Genomic DNA, 16,830 nt, shown 5'->3' with positions numbered 1-16,830 from the left:
AATTGCAAATAGTTAGTATAGTATCAGTATCGGCGCGCCGACAGCTGGTCGTCGGCGGCGGCGGCGTGAAAAAATTCGCGGCGGCGGCGGCGCGCCGGCGTGGCGCCCACCTCTATTCCTGAATAACTAATACTGAAGATACTGAATAAGTTCTTTTTGAGTCCGCTTAAAAACCGTTATTAATGGAGCTACTTTTAAAAACCTCTGGGTACAAGTAAATACCCTGCAGACTACAGAGTTTTTGTCGGCTGATAGTTTGTTTATATCAGTATGAGGAACATACCTTTGTTGATTTGACCGGTCTCTCATAAAAATTGGAAGCCTATCAAACTATTGGCATACAAAACGTCTTTCGCCTAGGAGGAGTCTTGTCACTTACTTTCAGGTTTTTTAGAACTTATTTTAAGTACTGTCGCAAGCACTAAAGCTACCTAAGTTGGCACAGTGTTGTACCTTGGTGTGCGTACATCTAGTAGGTATACTCGTACCTAATCCAAGAACTCCCTTTCAAGCCTGAGTTACTACACTTCCCCGGTTGGCTGCATAAGTGCAAACTCCCAAGTTCCTAACCAATGTTAATGCGGGACTTTTAAAACTAAACTATGCGCGATTAGCGAACGCTGTAGGGTTCTTGCTGCAAGTTTGGTGCTTGGATGAACACAGTTCGGTAACTAAGGCACTTTGTAACTACGCGAGCTAGATAGAGATCTGCGATGGTGCTCAATGAATGTTTTGGTCCGAGACAAGTTCTGTTTAATGTGTATTTAGTAGAAGTTGCTTGTAGATAAGTGCTAAATTAAGCTAAGAGCCGTTTTGCACTTGTGTATTTAGTGATTAGGTAACTAAAGTTTTTGTCACACATGTCTTGGTTGGAGATACCAAGCATTTAAAAAAATGCTGGTTAGAAACCTTTATTTAAAGATCTATCGTCAACTAACGATCGAAAAAAATCAATAAAACTGACATTCGCCTAGTCATGTAGAATTCCTAATTACATACTTTAAAGTTTATTCTGTCTGATTGAATAGGTAATAGAAACAAAATGGTCAATTAAATTCCATAAAAGACTGTATTACTTTTTACTTAGGTCAATTAGGAGGAAAATAATAAACCTTGACCTGGATTCTGGAATCAAATGGGGACTTCCCCTACACGTGAAAATCAACTCAAGCAACTGAAACGGAGATGTTTACGAAGCCCACATAAAACTTAACGATATTACAAAACAGCTTACATACAAAAAGTACAGTCCTGAAAAATGCTGCCTACAATATTCTCGTAATAATAGAGCCTCAAGTCCAAAAGCAGTCTTTAAAAATAACGCCGTTTGTCCGTCTCCAAGAATCCTGCTAGGATTAACAGTATTTGAAGGTCTACTTCAACTGCCTAATGACTATTAGAAGTGAAGGACAAACTAAATTAACAGCGATTGAGGTCAAGTTACTCGACTGACCAGTAACTTGGTGTAGAACTGGTTAATAATTAAGGTAGTGTCTCCAACTTTGATAATGTGTAAATTATTCTGATAACTGTACTGAAAAGTTTACAAATTATAAACATCTATCCATAATAAACTTTGCCTTTAGTTAGAATATTGATAGGGTTTCAAACTATTTATTTATTGATTACTGTGATACATACTGGTCATTTTAAGTAAAAAGAGTTTACCAACTAACATGGTGTAGTGTGTGTGTGTGAGTCTGGGTGTCACAGATTCATTTATTTATTTATTTATTTATTTTATAGAAACCAACAGTGATACATTGAAAATGTTAGTTATAAGATTTAGACTGACAGTATAGCCAATAAAAGCTGCGATAGGATTTCAAGAACATTTTTTAAAAGGGAAGCATAAAGTCTTACGGATTCGCTAGTTGTATGAAGAAAAAAATAAAAATAAGATGAACCACCATTAGTTTCTCTGAAAAAATAATGTTTAAGTGCGCATCAGTATCATACTATTAGACAATGCTTAAAAAACGTGCTAGTGTTGCCGAGACTCTTTTATTTCAAGTAGCGCCAGTCAGACCTGGAAACTGGCAGCAACCCAGCTCAATTCCCCGTCCTCTTATTTTTCCAACTTCAGCCGAATCAGAGTTCCTAAAAAAGCTATAAATCCTGTAATTTGTGTGACCCCGCTAATGTGAATGAATGGACAAAACATTCCACCTAGCTAAATTAAACTCTCAGAATAATGAAGTGGGGGCATTTGTCTCAATTTGCGACAGAGCTCGGTTTATTAGATACGTATTAAGTTGTGGCGCGTGTAGAGTAAGAGGATGCAGAAAGTCTGCTTTGGTTTACAAAGGTGGGGTACTTCGCAGGTAGCAGTAGTGGGGGGATTGGTTTTGCAAGTCTACAAGCAGTAGGTAGCTTACAAAGTTCAAGCCTCTTTTCATCAATGAATACACTTGGCCAGAATGGCCAGGCAAGCACTAAATACGATACCATATACTATACCCGGTTCCTCCTCGATTAGTTTACACTGTCCTTTATAATCAAAATTTTACTGAACAAATTTTGATAGAGCTTTCACGAAATAGGTAAAGGAAAATACTTTGACGTGATTTTTATGCAGTTTAGCTGCCTAGTTTACATGCACATAGCATAACGAACAAAAAAGTTGGTGCTGTCAGTAGATCTACATATTTATACTTTCATACTCTGCAGTCAGTGGGTTATAAAACCTGTTTAAGATTCATTAATAAGCGTCTCTATCTCGTATATTAATGCACGGCGTCGAATTAAGGGTTTAATTTATGATTTAAACTGGACGCACTATTCCTAAATACACTGTGGCATTAAGTTGTAGCAAGTTTGGGTCGCGGACTGGACAGCGGCAGGATCGGATTGTTTGACAGTTCGTTCCTAGTTTGCTGAGAGAGTGCCCTTATGAGAATTAACATTCTTGCTAGTTTATCAAGTCTTTTGTGATGACACGTTAACTTAACATCTTTTAAAAACTTTTTGAACATCACTTGGTACTTTCTTTCGCATGAAATTGATTGATGAGCTTTAAGATATCTTAAAAGGCCAGTACACGTACACAAGAATATTGTAATATTTCTCGATCGAATTCGATTGATCAATTAGAACCTACGAGCCTAATAAGTGGCTTACAAACAAAAGCAATTGAAGAAAAGACTGACACAAAAGTATTCATGGATCTAACCAATTACTAAAAATATTATAGTTATAACGTTACCACATACCGAAAAACACAGTATAAGATGAAGTGACGACTTCATAAAGGGAGCAGGAAGGCGCTAGATGCATGCCGCTACCAACTGACAAATTATTTGCGGAGGCCTATGTTCAGCAGTGGACGTCCTGTGGCTGACATAATGATAAAAATGGTGATGATGTTATGACTTTTGAAAATAAAATATTTTTAATATCAAAGCTCAACTTAAAAGTTCAACTTACTCTTTGTTTTGCACTCGCTGCGACAGACAGTCAATTTGCTCTGCTCAAGAACTTATAAGAGATCGAACCCTCGTGAGACCATTGCGGTCTGATTGTCTGGCATGCATTGATTTTGTAAGGCGAAAGAAAAATCTTCTCACTGGCCCAATGTAAATTTAAACCTACCTATTACAAATTACTGAAGATTCGTTTTTATCTTGATATGCTATTAAATGGCACTTTTAGGTATTGTGTTACGAGTCTCTTTGAAAACAATTCAGTAGCAAACGTGTAATAACTGTTTTCACAGCTCAGAGTCCCGATTACGGTAATTTTTAACGTCTACAATCCAGACACGCTTCTCGATTTTGCGATACGATTGGTCGTTCAACAGCGTACGTCAGCTGTTTTGACCAATAGTATCGCAGAATCGATGAAGCGTGTCTGGATTGTAGACGTTAAAAGTTACCGTAATCGGGACTCTGGCTGGCTCAGTATAGGTTCGAAAAGATCTAAAAAATATTATGTAATAAGTAAAAGCTTTAATAGCCAGTGCGTCTTTTTCTTTACTGTGTCTTAATGACAACTTTTTCAACGACCACTAAACCTAAACTATGTAACTAATTAAGTAGTCGTTATTTTGTTACAAAAATGTACAGTCTAAGTCTATTAAGTAGATATTATTTTGTAACAGAAATGTAGTCTGATGTGTTTGACTCTACATTAAAAGCAGGCGAAATAATTACCATCTACTTAAAACTGCTGAGCTACTCGCTAACGTCGTTTCCATATTTTCAGGTCTAATTGTCTCTCTCACTCATGCCGGCATCTTGGAACGAGTGAAAAGGATGGACAGATCCAAAACTCCAGAAAACATTGCTGGAAATAAACCAATAATCTGTCGAATAAGCTGACGTGTCAGTATTCGCGTTGATTCACGCCTATCCTTTGAAGTCCACCGATGCCGGTTACCGATACGTCAGTGTGACGTCACAAACGACAACCCATCAAGGTATAGGTACTCAGTGAAATCTTATTGTGGTGGTAATAGATTCGATTTTGCAACCAAATATAGCTACAGTCTGTGCTGTTGGTTGTACCTTTGTAACAATAGCCTCACAATATATTCAGGCTTGACTGATTCTAGATCCAATGTGAACAGATATTATCTTAGGATTACAGATTACATAATACGATCGGTTTAACCAACATTTAGTTTACCGCCAACTTAATGCTTCTCTAAATAGTAGAAGATTTACAGACTTATACTTGTTTGTGTGTTTGAAAACAACTATTAGGTAAATATTTTGAAGATCCCACTTTATAAATAACTAGCTTTCCGCCTGCGGCTTCGCCCGCGTCGAATTTTGTCTGTCACAGAAAAACATAATCGCGCGCGTCCCTGTTTCAAAAACCGGGATAAAAATCCTATCCTATGTCCTTTCCCGGGACTCAAACTATGTGCCTGCTAAATTTCATCAAAATCGGTTCAGTGGTTTAGGCGTGAAAGAGAGACAGACAGAGTTACTTTCGCATTTATAATATTAGTATAGAGTATAGATAGTAACAATACTCGGTACTAAATAAGTAGACATTATTTTTAGGTACCTACAAAGCAAGACCAACCAAGTTATTTCTAATTTGGTAAGCAAAAACTTAAAACAAAAGTAGAAACACAAATGGAATTAGTTTTAATTCCCCAAAATGTCACTAATTACTACAAAATAACTTCTCTTTTGTGTTCTCATTCATTCCCTTTTTAATTAAGCCCGTTCTATTCAATACGGTTTGTGTTTACTCAAAAGACTAATTAGTTAATTGAGTTACAGTTATTCATAGTAACAATGTCGTTATAAAATGGCCACTTGATTTACATTCGAATGTCTTTTGTTCTTATCGTCCAATAAACGAGAATTATAGTCGGCCACTGTTCGGGAAAGTCAAGTATATTTCAAAAAGATTGTCTAATTTAAAACCGGTCTTGGTCCATAAATACGGGAGATGCAGTGAGCTTATTTCCCACTGGACGCCTAAAGCGGATCTTTGCAATTTTGCATGTAGGTTGAACGGCTGTTAAATCTACAGGGTCCTTTAGTTAATCATTGAAATACTATGGAATCAGTATTGAAATTTAAAACGAAATAATCAAATAGAAAGGTGTAATAAATAGCAGGAAAATGGAATGTTAAATCGCAAGATCCTCGCATATACTTGTTTACTTATCTCCTTTGCTTTGTATGTACCTACTATGTACCTATACTTACTCACAAACGATACGAAGACCTCTCTACCAATGTCTTGCTTTTCAGAGCTGCTGAAATAAAAGACCTTGAATTGCTAATTGAGTGAACTTAGTGAACAATAGATGAGAATTATATCCATGCCACCTCTCTACTTTTACGCTCAGTAGGCTAGGGAAGTTTTTTTTAGTAGGCATTTGTTTAAAGTCTAGTCCCCCACTAGGTGGACCGACAATCTGGTAAAGGTTACGGGAAGAGCCTGGATGCGGGCACAGAATAAGTATGATGCGGGTAGCGCTAGACCGGTCGTTAAGGAAATCCTTAGGGAAGCTTTTGTCTAGTAATGGACGTCATTTTGCTGAAAGTCTACTCACTCAGCCTCTATTATGCTACTAATTTTAAAGTCCTATGCAATTACTCTCCCATTCCGAAGGCTCCAACAAAGAATGTCGAAGATAACAAAGAGTGCATTGTGGGGCTTTTACTGGAATCATTTTAATCTCAGCATTTACCAAAGGGACAAGTCTAAGTGGCACAACTATTTTCTTGATTAAAAATAGACAGACATACTTGTCTTAGTAATAGAAATGTTTATTTTAATATAGGTAAATGTTTATTTACGCGCATATACAAAATTACAAAGTAATTAAAGCTGTTTACAATGCAATGTTACTTCAACACGTTATTATACTATAGGTACAAGCATGCTAATAAGTATAAGAGACTCATAATGTATTATTTCGATAAAGGGACAATACAGTCTTTACTACGAGTAATACCTATCATTCCTAAATACAAAATACCTACCAAATTATAACTATTACTTTTACATAAAATCAGTCTTAAAATTAAAAACCAGCTGCGCTCCCATCACTCCTTGGGTCGAATGCACCTTCCATCATCCCATTGGCGTGCCTTACCAAAGCCCCAGCTTGACCAACCATTTCGTCATAAGCCTCAAGCATTCTAATTTTGTGCCCACGGTTCCTCAAATAAGTAATCGTTTTTTCATCAAATCTGTTCTCCAAACTCAACTTGTCCCCGCCCTTTTTCAAGGTTTCACCATAAACCCATCTAGGTGCAGACACAGATTTCTGTAACCCTAACCCTTGCACTGCATATCTATGGAATACCGCAGCCTGTGTTTGTGGTTGACCATCACCACCACGGGTCCCGTAAACCATAATTCGTCCATCGTTTAGAATAGCAGCAGCTGGGTTCAAAGTGTGAAGAGGTTTTTTCCCTGGCTTCAAGGACAAAATGTGATCTCTTTCCAATGAATACGATATACCTCTATTATGCCATACTATCCCAGTTCTAGGCAAAACCACACCACTCCCGAAAGGGTGATACACACTCTGTATAAATGAAACTGAATATCCTTTGTCGTCCATTACTCCCAACCATACTGTATCTCCTGATCCTTTACCATTGGATATCTGATTGGCTTGATCTGGATTTATTCTTTTAGCCATCGATTCGATGTTGAAAGAAGCCAACAATAAATCTGAATCTACCTCCATATACTTTGGATCTGTGATATGTTTATTACGTAAGTCAAATGCTTGTTTTGTAGCCTCCACTGCTGCATGTATGAATTGCCCTTCATTAGTGCCTTTGATTCGCAAACGATCTAAAATTCCAAGGATACTTAGGGAAACCAAACCTTGCGTTGGTGGAGGTGTGTTGAAAATCTCTCCACACTCGTGCACTATACTTATAGGTTTTTTCCTAACTGCTGAATAGTTCTTCAAATCATCAATCGTGATTGGCATGTCTAGAAGTTTCATATCAGCAATTATAGAATCTGCCACTTCACCTTTGTAAAAACTGGTCAATGAATTTCTTGCCAAACTTTTTAAAGTCTTAGCCAATACTGGCTGGCAAAATTTGTCCCCAACTTTAGGTAGCTTACCATCTGGTAAAAATACACTTTTAAAATCGTCTGACACGGGTTGGGTGTTAACAAATCTTTCCAAATAACGAGCAAGTGAAACTGACACTGGAAAACCATGCTCAGCGTAGTAAATAGCGTCTGTCAGAAGTCTTGAAACTGAGATTCTTTGGTATCCGTTTTCTGTTACGTAGTTTAAAGCTTCATGCCAACCTGCTACAGTACCAGCTACTGTTATAGCTGATTTGGGGCCTGATACAGGTATTGCGTCATATCCTTTGAAGTATTCTTCAGTTGCTAAGCTTCCAGCGGCTCCACATGCTTCGATGACGACCGGTTCACCATGAGGAGGGACTATCAGCCAGAAACCATCACCACCAATGCTGTTCATGTGAGGGTATACCACTGCAAGGGTGGCTGCTGCTGCTACTGTTGCCTCCATAGCTGTTCCACCTTCTCTAAGGACATTTATAGCGCTTTGCGAGGCTAGATGATGAGGCGTCACCACCATGCCCCGAGGCGCTCTGTTACTTCGTTCCATTTTATGCAGCACTTCTCCTCATTCAATCTAAAAAAAAAAGAAAGTAAGATATACTTAGTACACTAGTGAGTACTTCGTATTGACTAGATTTGTTAGTGCTTAAAACTAAGTTGTTAATCAATAGTTTCATAAATTTTGAGTAAAGACCGTTTAAACGCACGACCGCTGGTATTTATAAATATGTCGCTTTTCAAGTAAGATATTGCAAATAAGTAAGCCGAAAATCTGAAAGTAGACCACAGGAGCATAAATTGCACGTCCCGATAGCTTTTAAGCCCGATGTCGTAAATACTAAGAGGCTGTATCAAAAATTACCCTCAAGGGTCTGTACAGTAATGCCATAAAATAAATATCGATGGTAGATAAATACAGCTTAAAGTATCCACTCCACATCTTATGGTAGATGCACCGAAATTCCGTCAGGGAAATTCTTTACGAATTAGAGTCACTGGACCATTATTATATTCGTACATAAACTTTTCAAAATAAAAAAACGGCAATAATTGATGTTTATAGGTATTTTGTTTTACAAAATACAAGCAAGAATAGTTTGAGAACACTTATCGTATTCTAGAATAAGTAAGGGTGCAATGCATGCAACTTGTATTTTCTGAGAATAGAATTGGACGGCGACACGTGTGTAAAATTGATGTTGGCTAGACTCTGAGCATGAGTAACTACAACGAAAAACAAGGCACGGTGGAAAAATTTAAAGCTTTAACCTCAGTCAGAAGGAGTCAGAAATTAGTTAAGTTGTGAATTCGGTGATGTAAGAGTCTATTCACGAGGAAAAAAATTGAAAAATCGCCCCTATTAGCCTAGCTAGGCGCAAACCACCGACTTTTTGCCGGCCGATTTCTCATACAAATTGGGAGTCGACCCAACTATCGGCCGACTAAAAGTCTTTAGTCTGCGAGGAGTCTTACAGATAGGGAAGTTTTCCATTACGTTGAACACGTCAATGTCTAAATCTACAGCGAATACATCTAAAACTGGGCCCAGATAATGTGAGGACCTCGCTAGTCGGTCGTAAACCTGCTCTGAAATATGTTCGGCACTTGGGACATACTGCGATATTGAAAATGAAGTCTCTGTATGCATTGGGGGTTTTATGGCGGGCCGTGGTGCGTGACGAGCGAACACACTTAGGCTGGGTTGCACCATCTTACTTTAACTTTGACAAACTTCAAAAATCTGTCAAACTCTATACAAAAAACACCGGTTATCGTCAAAGTTACGGTCAAAGTTAGGTGGTGCGACTCAGCCTTACCCTTCCACTGGTTGTAAAGGGAGACACTTTGCAACTCTATTCTTACGGTGTGATAAAGCTATGTAGTATTGTAGGTATCGGTGTAGTGTAGGGTGTAGAAGGGTGCAATCTTCAATCTGTATCATTACATTCATTACCTACTTACTACATAAGATTACAACGATTAAAATTTCATTACAATACCCATAGTACAAGCTTTGCTTAATTTGGGACTAGAGGCGCAGTGTAATGTTTAGGGTTATGTATATTATTATTATAATACAATCTATTTATAATCCTACTTAATATTACAAATTAATGCGAAAGTTTGGATGTCTGGATGTTTGTTACTCTTTCACGCAAAAACTACTGAACGGATTTTGATGAAACTGTACAGTATTGTTGTTTATAACCCAGAATAACACATAGGCTATAATTTATGACGTTATGTGACAAACTAAATTTCACGCGGGTGAAGCCGCGGTCAAAAGCTAGTTTTATTATAATACAGATGTTATCTTAGTATTTTTATATACTTTATTTAGTACAAAATCGACCGATAAACGAATGATAGGATTGATGGGGTATTTTTATACAAAGGACAACCAAACTTAGATTCAGTAGTTAACAACCCACATGGTAGAAAAATATGTTAATGATGATGAAAATCTAAAATATTGCGGTGCAGTCATCCTTAATTCAACAGGTCTGGGTTCAATTTGAGTCGGGTCACTATAGAAACGATCTATTCTAAATTAGTTTCTCCGTCGCGAGTTCCCTGAGGGTGTTTGAGTCGCTCCGGACAAAAATAGTTTTTTTTTATAAGTAGCTAAGTAATACAAGGATGCAATAGGCTAGTTGCCTAAAAAAATTTTTTTAGTCCGTAATGTTTAATATCAAAAAATATTGGACACGTATATTTTTATTTGTCAATCTAACAAATAATTACATAGTTATGGTGCGTTGAAGTTGCGCACGACGTCACAACGTGCGGCATTTTTAAGCAAGCGNTACATATGAGTAAGGGTATTTTAAGATATTCATTTCGCATCACAAAGTTGGCAACTCCGCTAATTGGACGAAAACTAGCGCACTTACCCTACATTGCACGGTTCACATCTAAGCATTATGAGTCGTTATGTAGGTATAAACGGTTAAAATAACTAGCCCCTATGAATGTGTAAGGACTTCGACTAACGTGAACTCGATGTTACGTGAATCGCGACTTATTAGATTCTGCAAACAGAGTTGCCACATGTATCAACCCACAAAGAGAAGACATCTAAGACCGAAGTAAAACAAAAACACAGTTCCCTCTAACCCTCAGCAGACATAGCATTGATGCATTTAGCGAACAAATTCCTTGTAATAATTACCTTAATGCCTCCAGCAGCGCCGCGGCCGTCAGATGTCGCCGCGACGTGGGCGAGCGGCCAACGCGCTCCGCCGGCAAATTGTCGGAGCTTCGCGTNTGAACTTTGGGGCGCTTTATCTCTTTAAATTTTCATTAGTTTGAAAAAGTGAAAAATACGTATAAAGTATTTTTTGATAAGTTAACTGACGGACTAATTAAAACTCTTGCTTTTTGACCCAGGCAACATCCCCATTCTGTTACTTGATAGGTAAGTTCAATTCATAATGTAAGAATTGTTATTGTTTTGAATTGAACACTAAACTCCCGTTCGTACTACTCTCTACTTTCGCAGCAGGTTCTGGGTTCATCGGGTGGGACAATAATTCACGTTGGCCTTTGTTCCCAAAACACTGGAAACTTGAATCGATCTGAGTGTCTTAAATAAGAATAAGATTGCGTTCTCCGAAGAACACCATAAGCCGCAACGTGGCCATGTCAGACACCAACTTGACACTAGCCAGGGCTGTGAACCTTAAATTATTTGTTTTTACAACCCAATCCTACTAATCCTATCCTACTAATATTATAATTGCGGAAGTTTGTGTGGATGTCTGGATGTTTGTTACTCTTTCACGCAAAAACTACTGAACAGATTTTGATGACACTTTACAGTATTATTGTTTATAACCCAGAATTACATAGGCTATAAAATATGACAATCTGTGACAAACTAATTACCTACACGCGGGTGGAGGCGCGGGCAAAAGCTAGTTCAAAAATAAAATAAATAAATAGGTATCTTATATATAAACAAGAAGGCTTGTTTTTGGAACATATTTATTAATATTCACTTCATGCTGGAAGGTACTACACAATGCCCTCTGGACCCTCACGTGCAGGGCAGCCATTACGTTCGGGACGCGGAGTGCCCTCACCACTCCACGACGACCAACGGTTACGTTTATCTAATTAATTTAGTTCCGACAACTTTCCCTTAGTGATATCCTAGAGAACTACTTTAAAATACAGTTACTACGTATAAATATATTTATTTTGTAACCATACTGTACCACGCCAATAGGCATATATCATCTATTTTTTTTTTTAAGATTATTAGTAATTTGTTATTACACAAATTACTAATATTCCCGTTAGCCCCTCGTACTAAGCTAAATATGCTTGTGTCACGAGTGAGCTCACCACAATAGTCGAGCGGCGGCGGGGACCGAACCCGCGTTCCCCGGATCACGAGTCGGCCAGTCCGACCCCTTCACCGTTCGGCTATCGTGGCTTCAAATTAGATTTTCATCATCATTATCATAAAGTACCTTTATGAAGAAGGTAAAACAAATTAATGTAGCTCTACCTACTACGTAAAATCCATAAAGATGCAATAGACGCATAATTTGTAGAGCTAAAATTCGCGTACAAAAATTTATTTTTTATTTACGTAGGTAGGTGTGTGTAGGTGTAGGCCCTTTTCAGGGAACTTGTACACATCTCAAAACGGTGCATGCCATGCTGCTGGGCACCACTTCGGGCAACTTATCGACTGGTGCTGAGAAGAAGTGGTGAAAGAAACTCAGTCACCCTTAACAGCCTTTTATTTAATACAGGAACGCTAATTCTTGTCTTGCTATGCAACACTGAGGACATTTAGAGCATAAATTAATAACTCCTAGCCTAGGTACCTTGATTTTACGAAATTGAATACTGTATTTCTAGCACGAAAATCTTTCGACATCGAATCGTTTGCTTATTCAAATCGCCATAAAACAATTCGAACTTCGAAGACGAAAGTTACGCGCACGAAAGGTGTTAACTATACCATAGAGAAAAGTAATAAGTAGGTACATTGAAAACTTAGTAGAAAAATAAGTGTCAATCGTGCGTGAGTCACGATGACTCATGCATGCTCATGATGCCTAATGTGACAGTATTTGGGTGTTGGAATTGATGCAAAATGCGACCTTAGAAATATTTTTTGAAAACAATGTAATAAACATTCTCGGGCATATTTTTACACAACGCCATCTAGTAAAAATATAAGTAAAGCTTGTAGGTACTGAACCGTAGATAGAGGATAGAGTATAGATAAGCTACTAATTAAAAAAAAAAATTAGAGTGAGAAAGCTTATATGTCAGATAAATATGGGAGAGCAGGACAAAACATTTTTTTTTGTCTCCGCTTGCGTATCGGATTTTTATGTTTGCCACCATTTGCTTTGGTGGCAGACAATTGCGTGGTGTTTTGATGTTTTTCATCAATTTATAGTGATTTCATGTCAAATAAAACAATCAGAACATTGTTCTACACAGTATTTTGTGTGATTTCGTTTGCAGTAATGGTGAATTGTTGTATAATTGGTTGTAAAAGCCGTAGTGAACGAAAAGAACCAAACATAACCTTTCATCGGTAAGTAGCATTTTTTCGCTATTATATGGTAACTGAAGGTAATAACATTAAGAAAACGATTGTTTGATGTTACCGAAATGTAAGTTTTCTCGTAATTATGTTAAAAATTTGATTATTCTAAACCTTTAAATTGGGTAATAACCGACTGAAGTGAAAGTCATCACGTGCCAGAAGATTCATTATGATAATACGTGTTATCTGTCATTAGTCGGGTTATAAGCCGCTGGGGATACCAGCAGGCCTAGTCAATTTTCCCTCATGTATTTTTGTTTTTAGATTCCCGAATGAACCAAGTTTAAGAAATAAATGGACGGAGTGTACGGGCCGAGTACATTGGCATCCAAGTCAACATTCTCGAATATGTTCCAGACATTTTGAATCCAGATGCTTTCAGGCTAACAAAAAAGGCATATTTTTAAGGCAGTCTGCAAAACCTACACTTTTCATTCATGATGTAAGTAAAGTTGTTTGTAAATTATCATATAAATATATGTTACGGTCAAAGTGATAAATGTGAAAATTATGAATAATCGCCGGTTATTATTAATAATTACCGCATGATTTGGTAAATGTGATTAATACGAGGTCATTTATGTGTGTATAAAACTAAATAGGCGGCTTAGTGCCAAATTATATTAATATAATGATATCAAAACGTTAAAAAGTTTGGCTGTACACGAGCACGTACACAAGATGTTGTTCTCTTTTATGAAATTTGTTAGTACTACGGTTGAATTATTAAATAATCACTGTTAAATGTGATTAATTTATCACTTTTACCGCGACTGTCGGTAATTATTCATAATAACCGGTTATTATTAATAATTTTCAATTTATCACATTAACCGTAACATATCTTCTTCTATCTTCTATATATATAAAAATGAAACCCGTTTCGCGTTGTCACGGCATCACGTGTGAACGGCTGAACCGATTTCGATAATTCTTTTTTTTAAATGTTTGTGGAAGTCCAAGGATGGTTCTTACGGAAAAAAATATTAAGAAAATCTCTACGCTAAGGCGGTACGAAGTTCGCCGGGTCAGCTAGTCTTCTATATATAAAAATGAAACCCGTTTTCCGTTGTCACGACATAACATGAAAACGGGTTGACCGATTTGGCTGATTTTTTTTTTGTAGTTTTCTAATACTCTGTACAAGGTTTTTACGGAAAAAAATATAAAGAAAATCTCTACGCTAAGGCGGTACGAAGTTCGCCGGGTCAGCTAGTATAATAATAAAAACTAATTTTGTATTTATTTGTATAATTATAATTTTCAACTTGATGTTCATTTTACCTGTGTTTTCCATAGACTGTACCTCAACATGATCAACCAGGTTCATCCAAAAAACCTTTGGAAATAGAGATACAAGCATTTGAGTCTTTGGTATGTTTGTCTATTCTATACTAATAATCTATGTTTATACTAATAATCTATACTAATATTATTAAGAGGAAAGTTTTTAATTTTTGTATTTTTGTGTGTATGTAAGTGTATGTATGTAGGGAAGTGAGGGCCGGGACGGAGAGGCAAGTAAGGGCCGGGAGAGAGAGGGAAGTGAGGGCCGGGAGCATATTATATAGGTAGCTAGGGACAGACAGATGGACAGACAGCGGGAAGCGACTTTGTTTTAAACTGTAGTGATGACGCAATTTTTTTTTTAGTCTAAAGTCAAAATTTCTTTATTTGTTTAGACTAATAAATAGTTCTTACAAATAGTTCTTAAAAGATTATTAGTATAGTCCCGTTAGCCCCTCGAGGTAAGCTAAATAATAATATGCTTGTGTTACGAGTGGGCTCACCACAATAGTCGAGCGGCGCCGGCGGGGTTCGAACCCGCGTTCCTCGGATTTCGAGACGGCCAGTCCTTTATATTTTTATTTTAGACAACATTATAATATGTAACGTAACGTATATAATATATAACGTAACATTTGCATAATAACTATACATGTATGATATTATAAAATATTCCTAAGTAATTACTGACTAATGCTAAATAAAATTATAGTAAAGAAAAATATTAACATTAATTTTAACTTTTAGCCCATTGTTACGTCCGTGACGACTACAATTTTACCACCTGAAGACATTGCTATGGAGATAGAAATAGAAAACACAATGGTGCGTTTTATTAATTCATCATTATTATTATAATGCACGTTTTACGTGTACACACTGCTTTTGTGATTTATTAATATTGAAAATTTCTATTCTAATATCGATCTTAACTTTCAGCCCGATGCTGCATCCATGACAGATGACGTGTCAGTTTTACCACCTGAAGTTGCTATGGAAATAGAAATAGAAAAAAACATGGTAGGTTTTGTATATCATTCATTACACGAGGCTTGAATAATTTTTTTACAAGAGTTTTATAAAATAGTTTGGATTTACTTCCATTGTAACTATGTAGCGTTTTATACATTTAATTCCTTTGTTTCAGACTCCAAAGATAACTCCTCGTAAGAAAAAAATAATTAAGAAATTGGAAAAAACAACAGCTGTTGGAGAAAAAAGAAAGAAGAAATTAGCAGCTTTGCGATCCAAAACCTGGCGTTTGCAGAAGAAAACGGCTGAAATGTGTACAGTCATACAGGAATTAAAAACGCGTTCATTGATTAATCAAGAGAGTGCAGATTTATTGTCTTCAATAGATGTTGTAAATAGAGATTTCTTGAAAAAGTTCTTATGTAAAGATAGTACTGCCAGAAAGTATACTCCAGAGCTGCGGAAATTCGCTTTAACTCTCCATTATATAAGTCCAAAAGCTTACAATTTTGTTCGGAAACAGTTCAACACCTGTTTGCCCCATAAGCGTACATTGTCGCGATGGTACCAGTGCGTTGATGGGGATCCTGGTTTTTCATCTGAGTCTATTAAAGCGGTAAAAATATTACATGAAATAAATAAAAATAAAAACCCGTTACATAAAACTTTATGTGCCTTAAGCTTTGATGAGATGGCAATTAGGAAAGGGGTTAATTTTGATGGAAATAACTGCATAGGTTTTGTAAATTTCGGGAATGGAGTTGTAAGCGATAATGACCAGCTAGCCAAAGATGCACTAGTTTTCATGCTTACATGCATGAACGGATCATGGAAGATACCATTAGGATATTTTTTGATAAACGGTATAAGTGCTGAACAGAAAGCAGGTTTAATAAAAGTTTGCATTGAGACATTAAGTCAAGACTGGGGTTGATATACTCTCAGTAACTTTTGATGGTTGCGCCGCAAATTTGTCGATGGCAAAAATTTTAGGGTGCAAATTAGACAGCACCGACTTAATTGACCCTACTTTTACTGTGGGCAACCATAAAATCGTAATATTCCCAGATCCCTCGCACATGCTCAAGTTAGTGAGAAATACGCTTGGTGAAAAGGGGCCAATCATTGATCCGCACGGCCGTGTTATATCCTGGGAGTATGTAAGATCACTTGTAGAACTTCAGGACAACGAAGGATTACACTTGGGTAACAAATTAAATAAATCTCATATCAATTTCGTTAAACAAGTAATGAAGGTGAAGCTGGCAGCTCAAGTCATGAGTGAATCCGTCGCAAATGCGATTGAGTTTTGCGATACAGAGTTGAATATCACCACTTTTAAGAATTCTGCAGGGACTGTTGAGTTTATTCGAAAAATGAATAATTTATTTGATGTGTTGAATTCTAGAAATCTTAAAGCATATACTTACAAAAAACCATTATCTCAGAAAAATTTTCCC

At 37.0% G+C, this 16,830-nt stretch overlaps 1 protein-coding gene across 1 annotated transcript; it reads right to left on the bottom strand.

Annotated features, from left to right (window-relative positions):
- Positions 1-6,235: 6,235 nt before the first annotated feature.
- LOC114351526 (oxamate amidohydrolase proenzyme) lies at positions 6,236-8,102 on the bottom strand. Its single transcript, XM_028302777.1, has one exon. The coding sequence runs from the start codon at positions 8,078-8,080 to the stop codon at positions 6,494-6,496; it is 1,587 nt and encodes a 528-aa protein (XP_028158578.1). The 5' UTR covers positions 8,081-8,102; the 3' UTR covers positions 6,236-6,493.
- Positions 8,103-16,830: the final 8,728 nt, after the last annotated feature.

The sequence above is a fragment of the Ostrinia furnacalis genome, unplaced genomic scaffold, assembly GCF_004193835.3.
Source record: "Ostrinia furnacalis isolate ACB-3 unplaced genomic scaffold, ASM419383v2 OfSCF0088, whole genome shotgun sequence".
Lineage (NCBI taxonomy): Eukaryota > Metazoa > Arthropoda > Insecta > Lepidoptera > Crambidae > Ostrinia > Ostrinia furnacalis.
Note: the sequence above shows the minus strand (reverse complement) of the source record. Positions and strands in the feature narration are given on the sequence as shown.